This window comes from Leucoraja erinacea, chromosome 7 (assembly GCF_028641065.1).
Source record: "Leucoraja erinacea ecotype New England chromosome 7, Leri_hhj_1, whole genome shotgun sequence".
In the NCBI taxonomy this organism is placed as follows: Eukaryota; Metazoa; Chordata; class Chondrichthyes; order Rajiformes; family Rajidae; genus Leucoraja; species Leucoraja erinaceus.
Genome location: NC_073383.1, coordinates 34,570,702 through 34,584,550, shown reverse-complemented (window position 1 = coordinate 34,584,550; position 13,849 = coordinate 34,570,702). Strand labels below are relative to the sequence as shown.

General features: G+C 45.8%; 1 protein-coding gene across 4 annotated transcripts in view; it reads right to left on the bottom strand.

Moving 5' to 3' along the window:
* LOC129698873 (islet cell autoantigen 1-like protein) overlaps nucleotides 1-13,849 on the bottom strand; it is a 68,429-nt gene that overhangs the window by 26,798 nt on the left and 27,782 nt on the right. For all 4 annotated transcript variants that reach the window (XM_055638236.1, XM_055638235.1, XM_055638237.1 and 1 more), the window contains one exon: nucleotides 6,889-7,014. In XM_055638236.1, the coding sequence (XP_055494211.1) occupies nucleotides 6,889-7,014 (126 nt within the window). The remainder of the gene's footprint in view (nucleotides 1-6,888; nucleotides 7,015-13,849) is intronic.

The following is a 13,849-nucleotide window of genomic DNA, read 5'->3' as shown; positions in this document are numbered from 1 at the left end:
CTTATTCTGAATCTATGCTTCCTAGTTCTAAATATCCCAACCAGGAAAAATATCCTCTTGGCTTGGATCCTGTCAATTCCTCTCAGAAATTTGTTTCAATAAGATCATCTCTCCCATTGGCACACCAACACCTCTACTTCCTGAGGAAATTTGCCATGTCTCCAATGACTCGTACAAACTTCCAAAGATGCACCATAGAAAGCATACTGTGGTTGCACTACACTTCATGCTGCCTCCTAAATGCAGCCAACATAGGAGCAAAGAGGTCCTTCTGCAGTTGTATAGGGCCCTAGTGAGACCACACCTGGAGTATTGTGTCCAGTTTCGGTCCCCTAATTTGAGGAAGGACATTCTTGCTTTTGAGGGAGTGCAGCGTAGATTCACAAGGTTCATTCCCGGGATGGTGGGACTGTCATATGCTGATAGAATGGAGCGGCTGGGCTTGTATACTCTGGAATTTAGAAGAATGAGAGGGGATCTTATTGCAACATATAAGATTATTAAGGGTTTGGACATGCTGGAGGTAGGAAACATGTTCCCGGTGTTGGGGGAGTCCAGAACCAGGGACCACCGTTTAAGAATAAGGGGTAACGCATTTAGAACGGAGATGAGGAAACACTTTATCACACAGAGTTGTGAGTCTGTTGAATTCTCTGCCTCAGAGGGCAGTGGAGGCCGGTTCTCTGGATACTTTCAAGAGAGAGCTTGATAGGGCTCTTAAAGATAGCGGGATCAGGGGACATGGGGAGAAGGCAGGAACGGGAGACTGATTGTGGATGATCGGCCATGATCACATTGAATGGCGGTGCTGGCTCGAAGGGCCGAATGGCCTACTCCTGCATTATTGTCTATAACATAATCAAAGATTTGTCCTGCACCGGTCATTCCTTCTTCACCCTTCTACTGTCTGGTACAAGGTTCAGAAGCTGGAAACGATACACCGCCACTCAAAAGTAGCTTCTTTCGCACCATTATCAGGCTTCTGAACGGTCCTACCAAAAACTAGGGCACTGTTCGATTCACCTCTACCCCACTGAGAAATGTTGATTTTTTTCTAAGGTACTGATGCGCTACAATGCGTTACAATGATGAGAACTATATTCTGCACTCTATATATACATCTTTGTTCTGTTTATTGTACTTGAGTTTGAACTGATTGTATTTATGTCTGGTATACCTAATTTGTTTGAGTAGCATGCAAAACAAAGGTTTTTACTGTATCTCGGCACACGTGGCAATCGAAACATAGAAAATAGGTGCAGGAGTAGACCATTCGGCCCTTCGTGCCTGCACCGCCATTCAATATGATCATGGCTGATCATCCAACTCAGTATCCTGTACAAAGACTTGTACAGTATCCTGTACAAAGACTTGTACAGTATCCTGTACAAAGACTTGTACAGTATCCTGTACAATAAAAAACAAATCCAAAACCTTTCTCCTAAAAGTCAATTAGAGGTTCAACCTGTTCAACTGCTCTTCCTATCTCAACTCCCTCTTCCCATGAATTAACTGAGTGACGCTCCCTGTTTTTCGTCTATTATATGTATGTCCTTCCTTAAATGTCGACTGAAATTTATGCAATACTCCAGATGCAGTCTCATCAATGATCGATTTGAAAAGTTGCTTTAAAAATTCCCTACTTTTATATGCCATGCCCCAGGCCAACATTTCATTAGCCTGTCTAATTATCTGCTGCACCTGTTTGTTGGATTTCAGTGTTTCATTCACTGGGACTCCCAAATTCCTTCATATGGAACATTTGATAATCTCACTCCAGTTAAATGGTGCTTTTGTTTTTCATTCCTCCTTGTAATATGGATAACCTAACATTCTCCCCCTAATATACCCCATCTTCCCCCTCACGGCTTCTCTGGTTCTTTGTGTCCTTCTCGAAACTAGTTAACCCATCTTTTTTGGTATCATTAGCAAATCTGATACAGTACAATGGAGAAACAAGGAACTACAGATGCTAGTTTACAAAAAATGCACAAAGTGCTGGAGTAAGTGCTGGTTAGGCAGCATCTTTGGAGAATATGGATGGGTAATGTTTTAGATTGAAACCCCTTCTTCAGACTGATTGTGGTGGCCGTCGCCTCTGTGTCCCATAGTTCTGTTCTTGCTCCCCCTCCCTCCAGACGGAACAAGGATACAGTTCAAAGGTTCATTTATTGTCACATAGTTCCCCTGGTCCTTACTTTTACTCCACCAGCCTCTACATCCAACACATCATTCTCCAACATATCAGCCACCTGCAAAGTGATCTCACTACCAGTCACATCTTCCCATCTCCACCTTTTCACCTTCCACCAAGATAGCTCGCTTGATTGACTCATCCCTTCCCAAGTAGTTTCCCCTGCAGCCACAGATGTAATACCTGTCCCTATACCTCCTCACTCACATCCATCCAGGGAACCCAGAGGTCCTTCCAAGTGAGATAGAGGTTCACGTGCACCCCCTCTAATTGCAGCGGAGCAGACTCGATGGGCAGAATGGCCTAGTTTTGCTCCTATGTCATATGATCTTACGATCTACTGCATCGGTGTTCTCGATGTGCCCTCCTTTATATCGGCGAGACCAAGTGTAGACTCATCGACTGTTGCGTTAAACACTTGTGCTCGGTCCGTCACAGCCTGCTGAAAATCCCGGTTACCAACCATTTTAACTCCCCTTCCCAATCCAAAATGTATCTTTCTGTCCTGGGATTCCTCCATTGGTAGAGCAAAGGCACACTCATATTCATAGAATGAGGAACATCACCTCATATTCCGCTTGTGTAGCTAACAACCTAATGGTATGAACATTGAATTCTCCAATTTTAGATAACTAACCTAGATACCTCAATACCCCTGCCCTAGCTGGAGTCACACTCATTTCTCTGCGCCTCCTCCCCTTCCACCAATGTTCCTTCCTCTAGCTCCACAATTTGTACGTCTTCTATCCTTATCTCACACCTTTTTATCTTTTCATCTCTGGCCCTTGTCCAACCCTTGTCTATTTAAAACCTGCTCGCCTGCATTCACCTATTATTTGGCAGACTTTGTCCTGCTTCTCTTCCAGCTTTCTCCCCCCCACCACAGACACAAATGCCATATATTCCTGTTCTCCAGAAATGCTGCCTGACCCGTTGAGTTACTCTAGCACCATGAGCTTATTTTTTCTGGTGACATTACTCTCAGTCCCTTCTTCAATGAAGAGTAAAAATTATGAATAGTTGAGGTCCCATCACTGATCCTCTGGCACACACTAAATAGTTACTACCAACTGAAAACAACTAATTTAACCCAACTCTATTTTATGTCAGCCATTTTCCGATCCATGCTAATGTATTCCCAATCCATGCACTCTTAGCTTGTGTGGAAAACTTAAGGGGCTGTCCCACTTGGGCAACCTAATCCGCGAATCCAGAAGAGTATCTTCGACCTTCAAGCTCGAGGGCACTGGCCTGGAATGCCGCCAGTTGGATCGATCGTCCGCGTTGAATGCCCGGTCAGCGAAGATTGCCTACGGCTGCCCTCGACTGCCTGTAAGTAAATAGCGACCCCACTCCACTGCACTACGAGTTAAAAGGACCCATACCGACCAAATTTTACTCAAGGAAAATTTTTCAACATGCTGAGAAATTTTCCGCGACCTAGCTGAGGCCACGAGTATTCGGGAACTTCCCTCGAGCATGAAGGAGAGTTCGAGCGACCTCATAGGACCTCCTAGGACCATGTGTCAACCATGCTGCGAGTTTGAAGGTCGAAGACACTCTTCTCAACTCGCAGATTAGGTCGCCCAAGTGGGACAGCCCCTTTAATAAATGCTTTTTGGAAATCCAACTATACTACATCTACCATCTCACCTTTAGCTATCAAGCTTGTTCCAACCTAAAAAAACATTAGCAAATTTATGAAACATGATTTCCATTTCATATAACCATGTTTACTCTGTTTGACTGTCCTGTGGTCATAAATGATCTTCTTAATTCCAGCACGTTCCCAATGGCAGAGGCTAGACAAATCCAGCTTTCCCAGTCCTCCTTAACCAGTGCTGTTCTCATATCATAATAATTAGTTTTATTTACATTTTAGAATACAGTACTCTTTTCAGCAATGTTATAATCACTCTTTCCTGGGGATTCGTTACAATTAGATCATTATTTAATCCTGTCTCATTACACAATACCAGATCTAAAATAGCCTTCTCCCCAGTTGGTTTCCCAGTGTATTGCTTTGAAAAATCATCTACATATTCAATGTAAATTCATCCTCAGAGCTACTCTTTGCAATTTGAATTGCTCAAACTATATGATAAACAAAATTGCCCATTATTATTGCAGTACTTTCTTACAAAGACCCCGTTAATCTTAATGTACACTCTGTCCCACGGCATGGCTACTGTGACCGATGTACTAATTTTCTCCCAGTATAAAGGACTGTGGGAAGTTAGGGAGGAAATTTCAAGTGCCCTGGCTGAGATTTATGAGTTATCCTTAAATGCGGGTGAGGTGCCGGAAGACTGGAGGGTGGCAAATGTGCCTCTATTTAAGGGCTGAAGGGAAAAGCCTGGGAACTACAGGTCAGTGAACCTAACATCTGTGGTCGAAAAGTTACTGGACCATATTCTGAGGGATAAGATATATATGCATTTGGATGGACAAGGGCTGATTAAAATTGAATCTGAATCCGATTAGGGAGCGTAAGCAACGTATATACATGGGAGATCGTATCTCATGAATCTCTGTTTTTTTGAAGATGTGACCAAAAAGGTTGATGAGGGCAGAGCTGTAGAAGGTACACAAAAACGCTGGAGGAACTCAGCGGGTGCAGCAGCATCTATGGAGCGAAGGAAATAGGCAACGTTTCGTGCCGAAACCCTTCTTCAGACTGATGGGGGCTGGGGGGAGGTGGGGAGAAGAAAGGAAGAAGGAGGAGCCCGAGGGCTGAGGGAGAGCTAGGAAAAGGAGGGGACAGCAAGGGCTAACAGAATTGTGAGAATTCAATGTTCATGCCACCAGGATGCAGACTCCCCAGGTGCTGTTCCTCCAATCCCCAAGCCGTCTCCTCCCCTTCCTAGCTCTCCCTTGCTGTCTCCTCCCCTTCCTAGCTCTCCCTCAGCCCTCAGGCTCCTCCTCCTCCTTTTTCCTTTCTTCTCCCTGCCTCCCCCAACCCCCCATCAGTCTGAAGAAGGGTTTCGGCCCAAAACTTTGCCTATTTCCTTCGCTTCATAGATGCTGCTGCACCCGCTGAGTTTCTCCAGCTTTTTTGTGTACCTCCGATTGTCCAGAATCTGCAGTTCCTTCTTAAATGCAGAGCTGTAGACATTGTTTGTATGGAATTCAGCATGGTAGGCTACTCTTGAATGTTAGATTGCCTGAGATCCAAGGAGAGATAGCTGACTGGATAGAAAATTGGCTTCATGGAAGAAAACAGAGGGTAATCGTGGAAGATTGTTTTTCGGACTGATGGCCAATGACTAGCGGTATGCCTCAAGGTTCAGTGCTGGGTCCATTGCTGTTTGTCATCCATTTCAATTATTTGGATGAGAACATACAAGGCATGATTAGTAACTTTTCAGATGACCCTAAAGTGGGTGGTATTGTAGATAGTAAAGATGGTTGGCAAAAAATTGCAGAGGCACTGCTGCTGCCGGGGGGAGGAACAAAAGAGGACGCGGTGTGAGGGGACCACCAGGAGGAGGGGGGAGGTATGAGTGAACAATTGTGGACCTAGCACGGGATACTTTGTAACTTTGTTGGTGGCCTTTATGTAGTGACTATTGCATACCTTGGCTGTGCAAGCAAAGAACTTCACTGTGACTTGTCACATATGACAATAAAGTATTCATTCATTCACGACATACACCATGAATGATCAGTTCCTTAGGAGTACTGAAGAACAAAGGGACCTTGGTATGCAAGTCTAAAGATCCATGAAGGTGGCAGTGTAGGTAAATAACATGGTCAAGGAGGCATACGGAATGCTGACCTTCATTAGTCAGGGCACTGAATACAAGAGCAAGGAGGTTATTGCTCCATCTTTATAAAACATTGGTCAGACCTCAAATGGAGTACTGCACACAGTTATGACGACCACTTTTTTTGAAAAATGTGATAGCACTGGAGAAGGGGCAAAGGGGTGGCATGGAGGTGCAACGGTAGAGTTGCTGCCTTACAGCGCTGGAGACTCGGGTTCGATCCTGACTACGAGTGCTGTCTGTACGGAGTTTGTACGTTTTCCCCGTGACCGTGTGGGTTTTCTCCGAGATCTTCAGTTTCTTCCCACACTCCAAAGACGTTCAGGTATGTAGGTTAATTGGATTGGTATAATCGTAAATTGTCCCTAGTCTGCGTAGGATAGTGTTACTGTGCGGGGATCGCTGGTCGGCGTGGACTCGGTGGGCCGAAGGGCCTGTTTCCGCGCTGTATCTCTAAAACTAAACTAACGGTGTAGAAGGAGATTCTGAAGAGTTTTAGTTATGAAGAGAATCTGGAGAAGCAAGGTCCTTTTGCCCTGTAGCAGTTAGGAGTTTAAAGGGCACTTTGTTAAGATATATAAACTTTTGAGGGGGTAAAGATAAAGTAGATTGCAGAAATCATTTCCTCCTATCAGAAATGAATAAAGCTAAAGGATATAGATTAGGGTAAGAGGCAAGAGATTTAGATGGGACCTAAGGAGGACCTGTTTCACCCAGAGAGTGGTGAGTACCTGGACCACAATGCCAGAGAGTGAGGAAACCAGAGTCACTGTCAGCATTTAGGAGATGTTTAGATGAGCATATGAATTGCCTAGGCATTGAAGGATATTGACCAAGTGCTGGAAGATGGGACTGATATGGATGGGTGCCACTGACAGTGTGAACATGGGGCCGAGTGGCCTGCATCCATCTCTGAAACCTCCTTACCTGGTAAGCAGCAAGTGACTGGGAGAGCAGGTTGCAACGACTCGCTCCGAGCAAGTCCACTTTCTGACACACATCATTCTTTAGTTTGTCAAACTGCATCTTTGTATTCCGCACTTGGGCCTGAACCTGGTGTTGAAACACATCAACAGAGCATTATTAATCATTCACTTAAAAGGAGTAATATGCAGCCAGCATTCATAAAATCACAATTGTGAGGTGTATTTCATTTCCAGTAACATTCCCCTCTTCTCCTGAAGGAGTGGCCTTTTAGATTGTGTAGTGCCCTCACCAGAGCAGTCATAAGTAAGCCTGGTTAGTGGCAACAGCGGGACATTTAACCAGAAAATGCATTACATATCATCTTGTCGCCTGACACCCACAATTACTAACAGGGCTCATGTTGAGCCGTTGCGAGTAGTCATTTACAAATACACTGAGGGTTAACTGCAGAGACCCAATTTCTGGCAGAGCTATGGTCCACCATCAAAAGACGACTAGTGCCTGGATCAGATTTGGATTTATTAATTCTCAAGTGGTACACAAGATCTGGATAGAGAAATAAAATGACTTCAAAGGCCCAATAAATTATCTTTAAACACAATAACATAAAACTTCAAAAAGTAGTGTTTTATTCAAACACTAATTTAAACAAAGTACTCTCCTTCTCCAGCATTTTTGTCTACCTTTGTTAACTGTTAATGTCTTCTGAAACAGCTCAGTGCCCATTCACTGTCAGGATGATTAATGTCAGGATTGCCACGACATCCCCTCTTTTCATCACATTGGGACTACAGCGAACTACATGGACTCTATTCATCACATTTGAGACCTCCATCAGGTGGCCTCACCCATCTAGGTCAGGTATCAACCTATAAATCGTTCTTGCATTGTCTCCAGTAATCTATATCCTGTCTGTAATTGAATACAGAGATGGCTTGGCTATTCTTTAGGTGGTTTAGAAACATAGAAACATAGAAATTAGGTGCAGGAGTAGGCCATTCGGCCCTTCGAGCCTGCACCGCCATTCAATATGATCATGGCTGATCATCCAACTCAGTATCCCGTACCTGCCTTCTCTCCATACCCCCTGATCCCCTTAGCCACAAGGGCCACATCTAACTCCCTCTTAAATATAGCCAATGAACTGGCCTCAACCACCCTCTGTGGCAGAGAGTTCCAGATATTCACAACTCTCTGTGTGAAAAAAGTTCTTCTCATCTCGGTTTTAAAGGATTTCCCCCTTATCCTTAAGCTGTGACCCCTTGTCCTGGACTTCCCTAACATCGGGAACAATCTTCCTGCATCTAGCCTGTCCAACCCCTTAAGAATTTTGTAAGTTTCTATAAGATCCCCTCTCAATCTCTTAAATTCTAGAGAGTATAAACCAAGTCTATCCAGTCTTTCTTCATAAGACAGTCCTGACATCCCAGGAATCAGTCTGGTGAACCGTCTCTGCACTCCCTCTATGGCAATAATGTCCTTCCTCAGATTTGGAGACCAAAGCTGTACGCAATACTCCAGGTGTGGTCTCACCAAGACCCTGTACAACTGCAGTAGAATCTCCCTGCTCCTATACTCAAAAGTTTAACAGTCTGAATTAGTGTACATAGATAAGGTTCCATTTGAAACAGAAGTCAAAGAAATGGACAATGTATATGGAAAATGGTCCATAATAAATTCAGCAGGAAGTTCAGGAAGAATTCATTTCCCCAGAAAGTGATAAGAAAGTGGAGCATGCTATAACATAAGGCTGAGACAAATAGAATAGCTAGATTTTGGGGACATAGGATAAGATACAGGGGTGAAGTAAGTGGAAGAGTATATGGATAAGATGTGCTGAAAAGTATTCGGGAACATTGCGTGGGGATTAAACATCAGTATTGGATAGTTAGATCAAATGGCTGCACATTCGATGTAAATATATGCTTGATATATTTGAGGATTTGAAAGAAATGATGCAATGAAAATCCAGACATCATTGCCATGCATCTGAAATGTGAACTAATAATGTAATACAATATTCAAATTAGAAAATAAATAACATTGGAAAATAAGCCCCCCCCCCCCCCCAGAGGTTCAGGTGAGAACAGGATGGGAAAGAGGGATGGGAAACAGTTGATACTGAAGGCCAAATATGGCAATACCTGTACGGATTGTAACAGGGTCATTCCAACCTCCAAGATCCTGTATTTCTCTACTTTGAATTCCAATGTACTTGTCTCTCCTTGGTGATCATCTTTAGCATTTGAAGTTCTCAGCTTAAATTTCCTCCCTAACCTCCCAACCCCCCCCCCCCCCCCCCCCCCCCCCACACACACACACACACACACACACACACACCTCTCTCTCTCTTTCTTTCATTCTTCCCTCCTCCAAGGCATTTTCTTGGCTGACCTTGCCACCTATCCAACTCCTTGCATGGCTGTCACATTTTGTCTAACTCTCTCATGAAGACACTTTAATGTGTGAAGAAGGGTCCCGACCCGAAATGTCACCTATCCGTGTTGTCCAGAGATGCCCCATGGCCTACTAAGTTATTCCAGCACTTTGTGTCCTTTTTTACTGAGTTAATGGTGAATGGTTCTTCTTGTTGAATATTTTCTGCCATGGTCAAAAGCCTTTATGGAAATATAAATGGGTATGCTCCAGTCACAGGACAAAATCCTAATTGCTTGCTCCTAAAAAGAACTCTTGGATAGACCCTATTTATACAACTTTCACTTCATCTCCAAGCCTGGGGTCGAATCTCCTGCAAAAATCAACTGCCATCTGATGATGATCATATACACAGTTGTAATCGCACCATGGCAATCTGGCAAGAATACAGTCCTCCAGATTTACGGAATCACTTAAACAAGATTGTTTTCTTTAACAACAAGAATATATTAATACTTGTGAAATTTGTAACAGAATGTGTGATTACAGAAACTATCAAAGTCAGCATGAATAAAATAAATAACCAACACCCCCATCCTTTTCCTAAGTAGAGCAGGTCTTCACTCTGATGCAAGTTGACAGGCAAATAGTGTGCCCAACTGTGCCAAGAAGCAGTAGAGCTATTCTTAGCAGGTAATGCTTGCTGCAGCAGAAGTCACTGCCGGAAGTCAATGCACTGAGCACTGGGAGCCTGCACTGAGGAAGGATTCAGGTTTTTTTTCCTATCAGCATATTTATACATCCTACTATTTTAGTGTTATTGTGCATAATAAGTTTATTGCTACCCACACACTCTTTTGCACTCGCACCTTATTCAAGACACTTACACGTTGTGTTAAAGCTATTAATTCATCATGTAATATGCTCCCTTCATCATAAAATATCAATTTACCCCAAAGGTAAACAGTGATAAACAGTACTTCAAAAATGCTGGAGAAACTCAGCGGGCACAGCAGCATCTATGGAGCGAAGGAAATAGGCGACGTTTCAGTCTGAAGAAGGGTTTCGGCCCGAAACGTCGCCTATTTCCTTCGCTCCATAGATGCTGCTGCACCCGCTGAGTTTCTCCAGCATTTTTGTGTACCTTCGATCTTCCAGCATCTGCAGTTCCTTCTTGAACATAAACAGTACTTCATTCTTGTTTTAGAAAGCTCAAACAGCTCTCTCAATGAAGGAGAAATTCCTAGGATTGTAGAGGCCATATTTTAAATTTCAAATATATCCTGTCTGGAAAGAAAAAGTACTGCATTTTTCAGATATCCTACAAGTTATTACACTCTCTGAAGTAGTCTAGTGACAAAGCAGCTTAAATACAGTGCCCTTCATAATGTTTGGGACAAAGACCCATCATTAATTTATTTGGCTCTGTACTCTACAATTTGAGATTTGTAATAGAAAAAAAAAATCACATGTGGTTAAAGTGCACATTGCCAGATTTTAATAAAGGCCATTTTTATACATTTTGGTTTCACCATGTAGAAATTTCAGCAGTGTTTATACATAGTCCCCCCATTTCAGGGCACCATAATGTTTGGGACACAGCAATGTCATGTAAATGAAAGTAGACATGTTTATTATTTTGTTGCATATCCTTTGCATGCAATGACCGCTTGAAGTCTGCAATTCATGGACATCACCAGTTGCTGGGTGTCTCCTCTGGTGATTGCAGCCATCTTTAGCTTATGTTTGTTTTGGGGGCTAGTCCCCTTCAGTTTTCTCTTCAGCAATATAAAAGGCATGCTCAATTGGGTTCAGATCACTTGATTGACTTGGCCATTCAAGAATTGACCATTCTTTAGCTTAGAAAAACATTTTTGTTGCTTTAGCAGTATGTTTGGGATCATTGTCTTGCTGTAAGCATTTGTTTGAACTTGAGCAGACAGGATGTGTCTATACACTTCAGAATTCATTACGCTACTACCATCAGCAGTTGTATCATCAATGAAGATAAGTGAGCCAGTACCTACAGCAGCCATACACGCCCAGGCCTTAACACCCCCACCACCGTGTTTCACAGATGAAGTGGTATGCTTTGGATCTTGGGCAGTTACTTCTCTCCTCCATACTTTGCTCTTGCCACCGCTCTGATACAAGTTAATCTTCGTCTAATCTGTCCACAAGAACTTTTCCAGAACTGTCGTTGTTCTTTTAAGTACTTCTTGGCAAACTGTAACCTGGCATCCAATTTTTGCAGCTAACCAGTGGTTTGCATCTTGCAGTGTAGCCTCTGTATTTCTGTTCAAGTTTTCAGCGGACATTGGTCATTGACAAATCCACACCTGACTCCTGAAGAGTGTTTCTGATCTGTTGGACAGGTGTTTGGGGATTTTTCTTTATTATAGAGAGAATTCTTCTGTCATCAGCTATGGAGGTCTTCCTTGGCCTGCCAGTCCCTTCGCGATTAGTAAGCTCACCAGTGCTCTCTTTCTTCTTAATGATGTTCCAAACAGTTTATTTTGGTAAAGGGCCTGTCCCACTTTGGCTGTCATTTATGCGACAGGCTGGTAGTGACGGTTGCACGACGGTCCCACAAGAGTCGCGCGCATCATCATGCGCCCGCACAGCTGTCTGGCGTGTGTGACGTCATTTGAAGATGGACACAAAATGCTGGAGTAACTGGCAGCATCTCTGGAGAGAAGGAATGGGGGATGTATCGATCGAGACTCTTCTTCAGTCTGAAATAAGGGTCTTGACCTGAAACGTCACCCATTCCTTCTTTCCAGAGATGCTGCCAGTCCCGCTGAGTTACGCCTGCATTTTGTGTCTATCTTCAATTTTCTTGGCCCCGCTCTGGGAGTAGGAGTGGGGGCGGATCCGGATCCGCAACGGCCGTGAGCTCCAGGCCGAGCTCGGCGATCGTTTGCCTGCTTCTGCCGCTGTTGGAGGCGAGACATTGCGTCGCGCCTGGGTTTTGGGTCTGTCCCACTTTGGCCATCAGTTACGCGACAGGCCGGTGGCACGCAAAGATTTAGTGCAGGACGAAGTCCACACACCTCCACACCATTCCATACGCCCATCCCCGCGCTACCCACACGCTAGCAGGTCACGTAAATGGCGCGCGAAAGACAGCCAAGTGGGACAGGCCCTTAAGCATAATGTTTGGCTGATGTGTCTAACAGTTTTATTCTTGTTTCTCCCACTCTGGGAGTAGGAGTGGGGGCGGATCCGGATCTTATTCTTGTATCTATATAGTTATAAAGCTCTCATCTTGACCTCTTCCGGTTTGCGTTGTTTTTAAATTTGCGCAAAAATGGTACCCGTTAGCGCTACAATTTTTTGCCACCTTACTCGCCATTCTCCTGCACTGCAAGTGCAACAAGTTTTGTTCCGATCGGTGAAATAGTACAAAAGTTATGAAGGTTTAAAAATCATAAAAACCACCCCTTTCTGCACCCGCTGTCAATCACCGGCGGCGATGAGAATAAAGCTGAAGGAGCGGAGTGAGCAGAGTGTGTTGAGCAAGTGCGGGGAGTGGGCGGCGTGCGGGGAGTGGGCGGCGTGCGGGGAGTGGGCGGCGTGCGGGGAGTGGGCGGCGTGCGGGGAGGGGGCGGCGTGCGGGGAGAGAGCGGCGCGAGGGGAGAGAGCAGCGTGAGGGGAGAGAGCGGCGTGAGGGGAGAGAGCAGCGTGAGGGGAGAGAGCAGCGTGAGGGGAGAGAGCAGCGTGAGGGGACAGAGCAGCAGCGTGAGGGGAGAGAGCAGCGTGAGGGGAGAGAGCAGCGTGCGGGGAGAGAGCAGCGTGAGGGGAGAGAGCAGCGTGAGGGGAGAGAGCAGCGTGAGGGGACAGAGCAGCGTGAGGGGACGGCAGCGTGAGGGGAGAGCAGCGTGAGGGGACAGAGCAGCGTGAGGGGAGAGCAGCGTGAGGGGAAAGAGCAGCGTGAGGGGACAGAGCAGCGGGAGGGGACCCCAGCGTGAGGGGACAGAGCAGCGTGAGGGGACAGAGCAGCGTGAGGGGAGAGCAGCGTGAGGGGAGAGCAGCGTGAGGGGAGAGAGCAGCGTGAGGGAGAGAGCAGCGTGAGGGGACAGAGCAGCGTGAGGGGACAGAGCAGCGTGAGGGGACAGAGCAGCGTGAGGGGACAGAGCAGCGTGAGGGGACAGAGCAGCGTGAGGGGACAGAGCAGCGTGAGGGGACAGAGCAGCGTGAGGGGAGAGAGCAGCGTGAGGGGAGAGAGCAGCGTGAGGGGAGAGAGCAGCGTGAGGGGAGAGAGCAGCGTGAGGGGACAGAGCAGCGTGAGGGGATTGAGCAGCGTGAGGGGAGAGAGCAGCGAGAGGGAACAGAGCAGCGTGAGGGGACAGAGCAGCGTGAGGGGACAGAGCAGCGTGAGGGGACAGAGCAGCGTGAGGGGACAGAGCAGCGTGAGGGGAGAGAGCAGCGTGAGGGGAGAGAGCAGCGTGAGGGGAGTGAGCAGCGTGAGGGGAGTGAGCAGCGTGAGGGGAGAGAGCAGCGTGAGGGGAGGGAGCAGCGTGAGGGGAGAGAGCAGCGTGAGGGGAGAGAGCATCGTGAGGGGAGAGAGCAGCGTGAGGGGAGA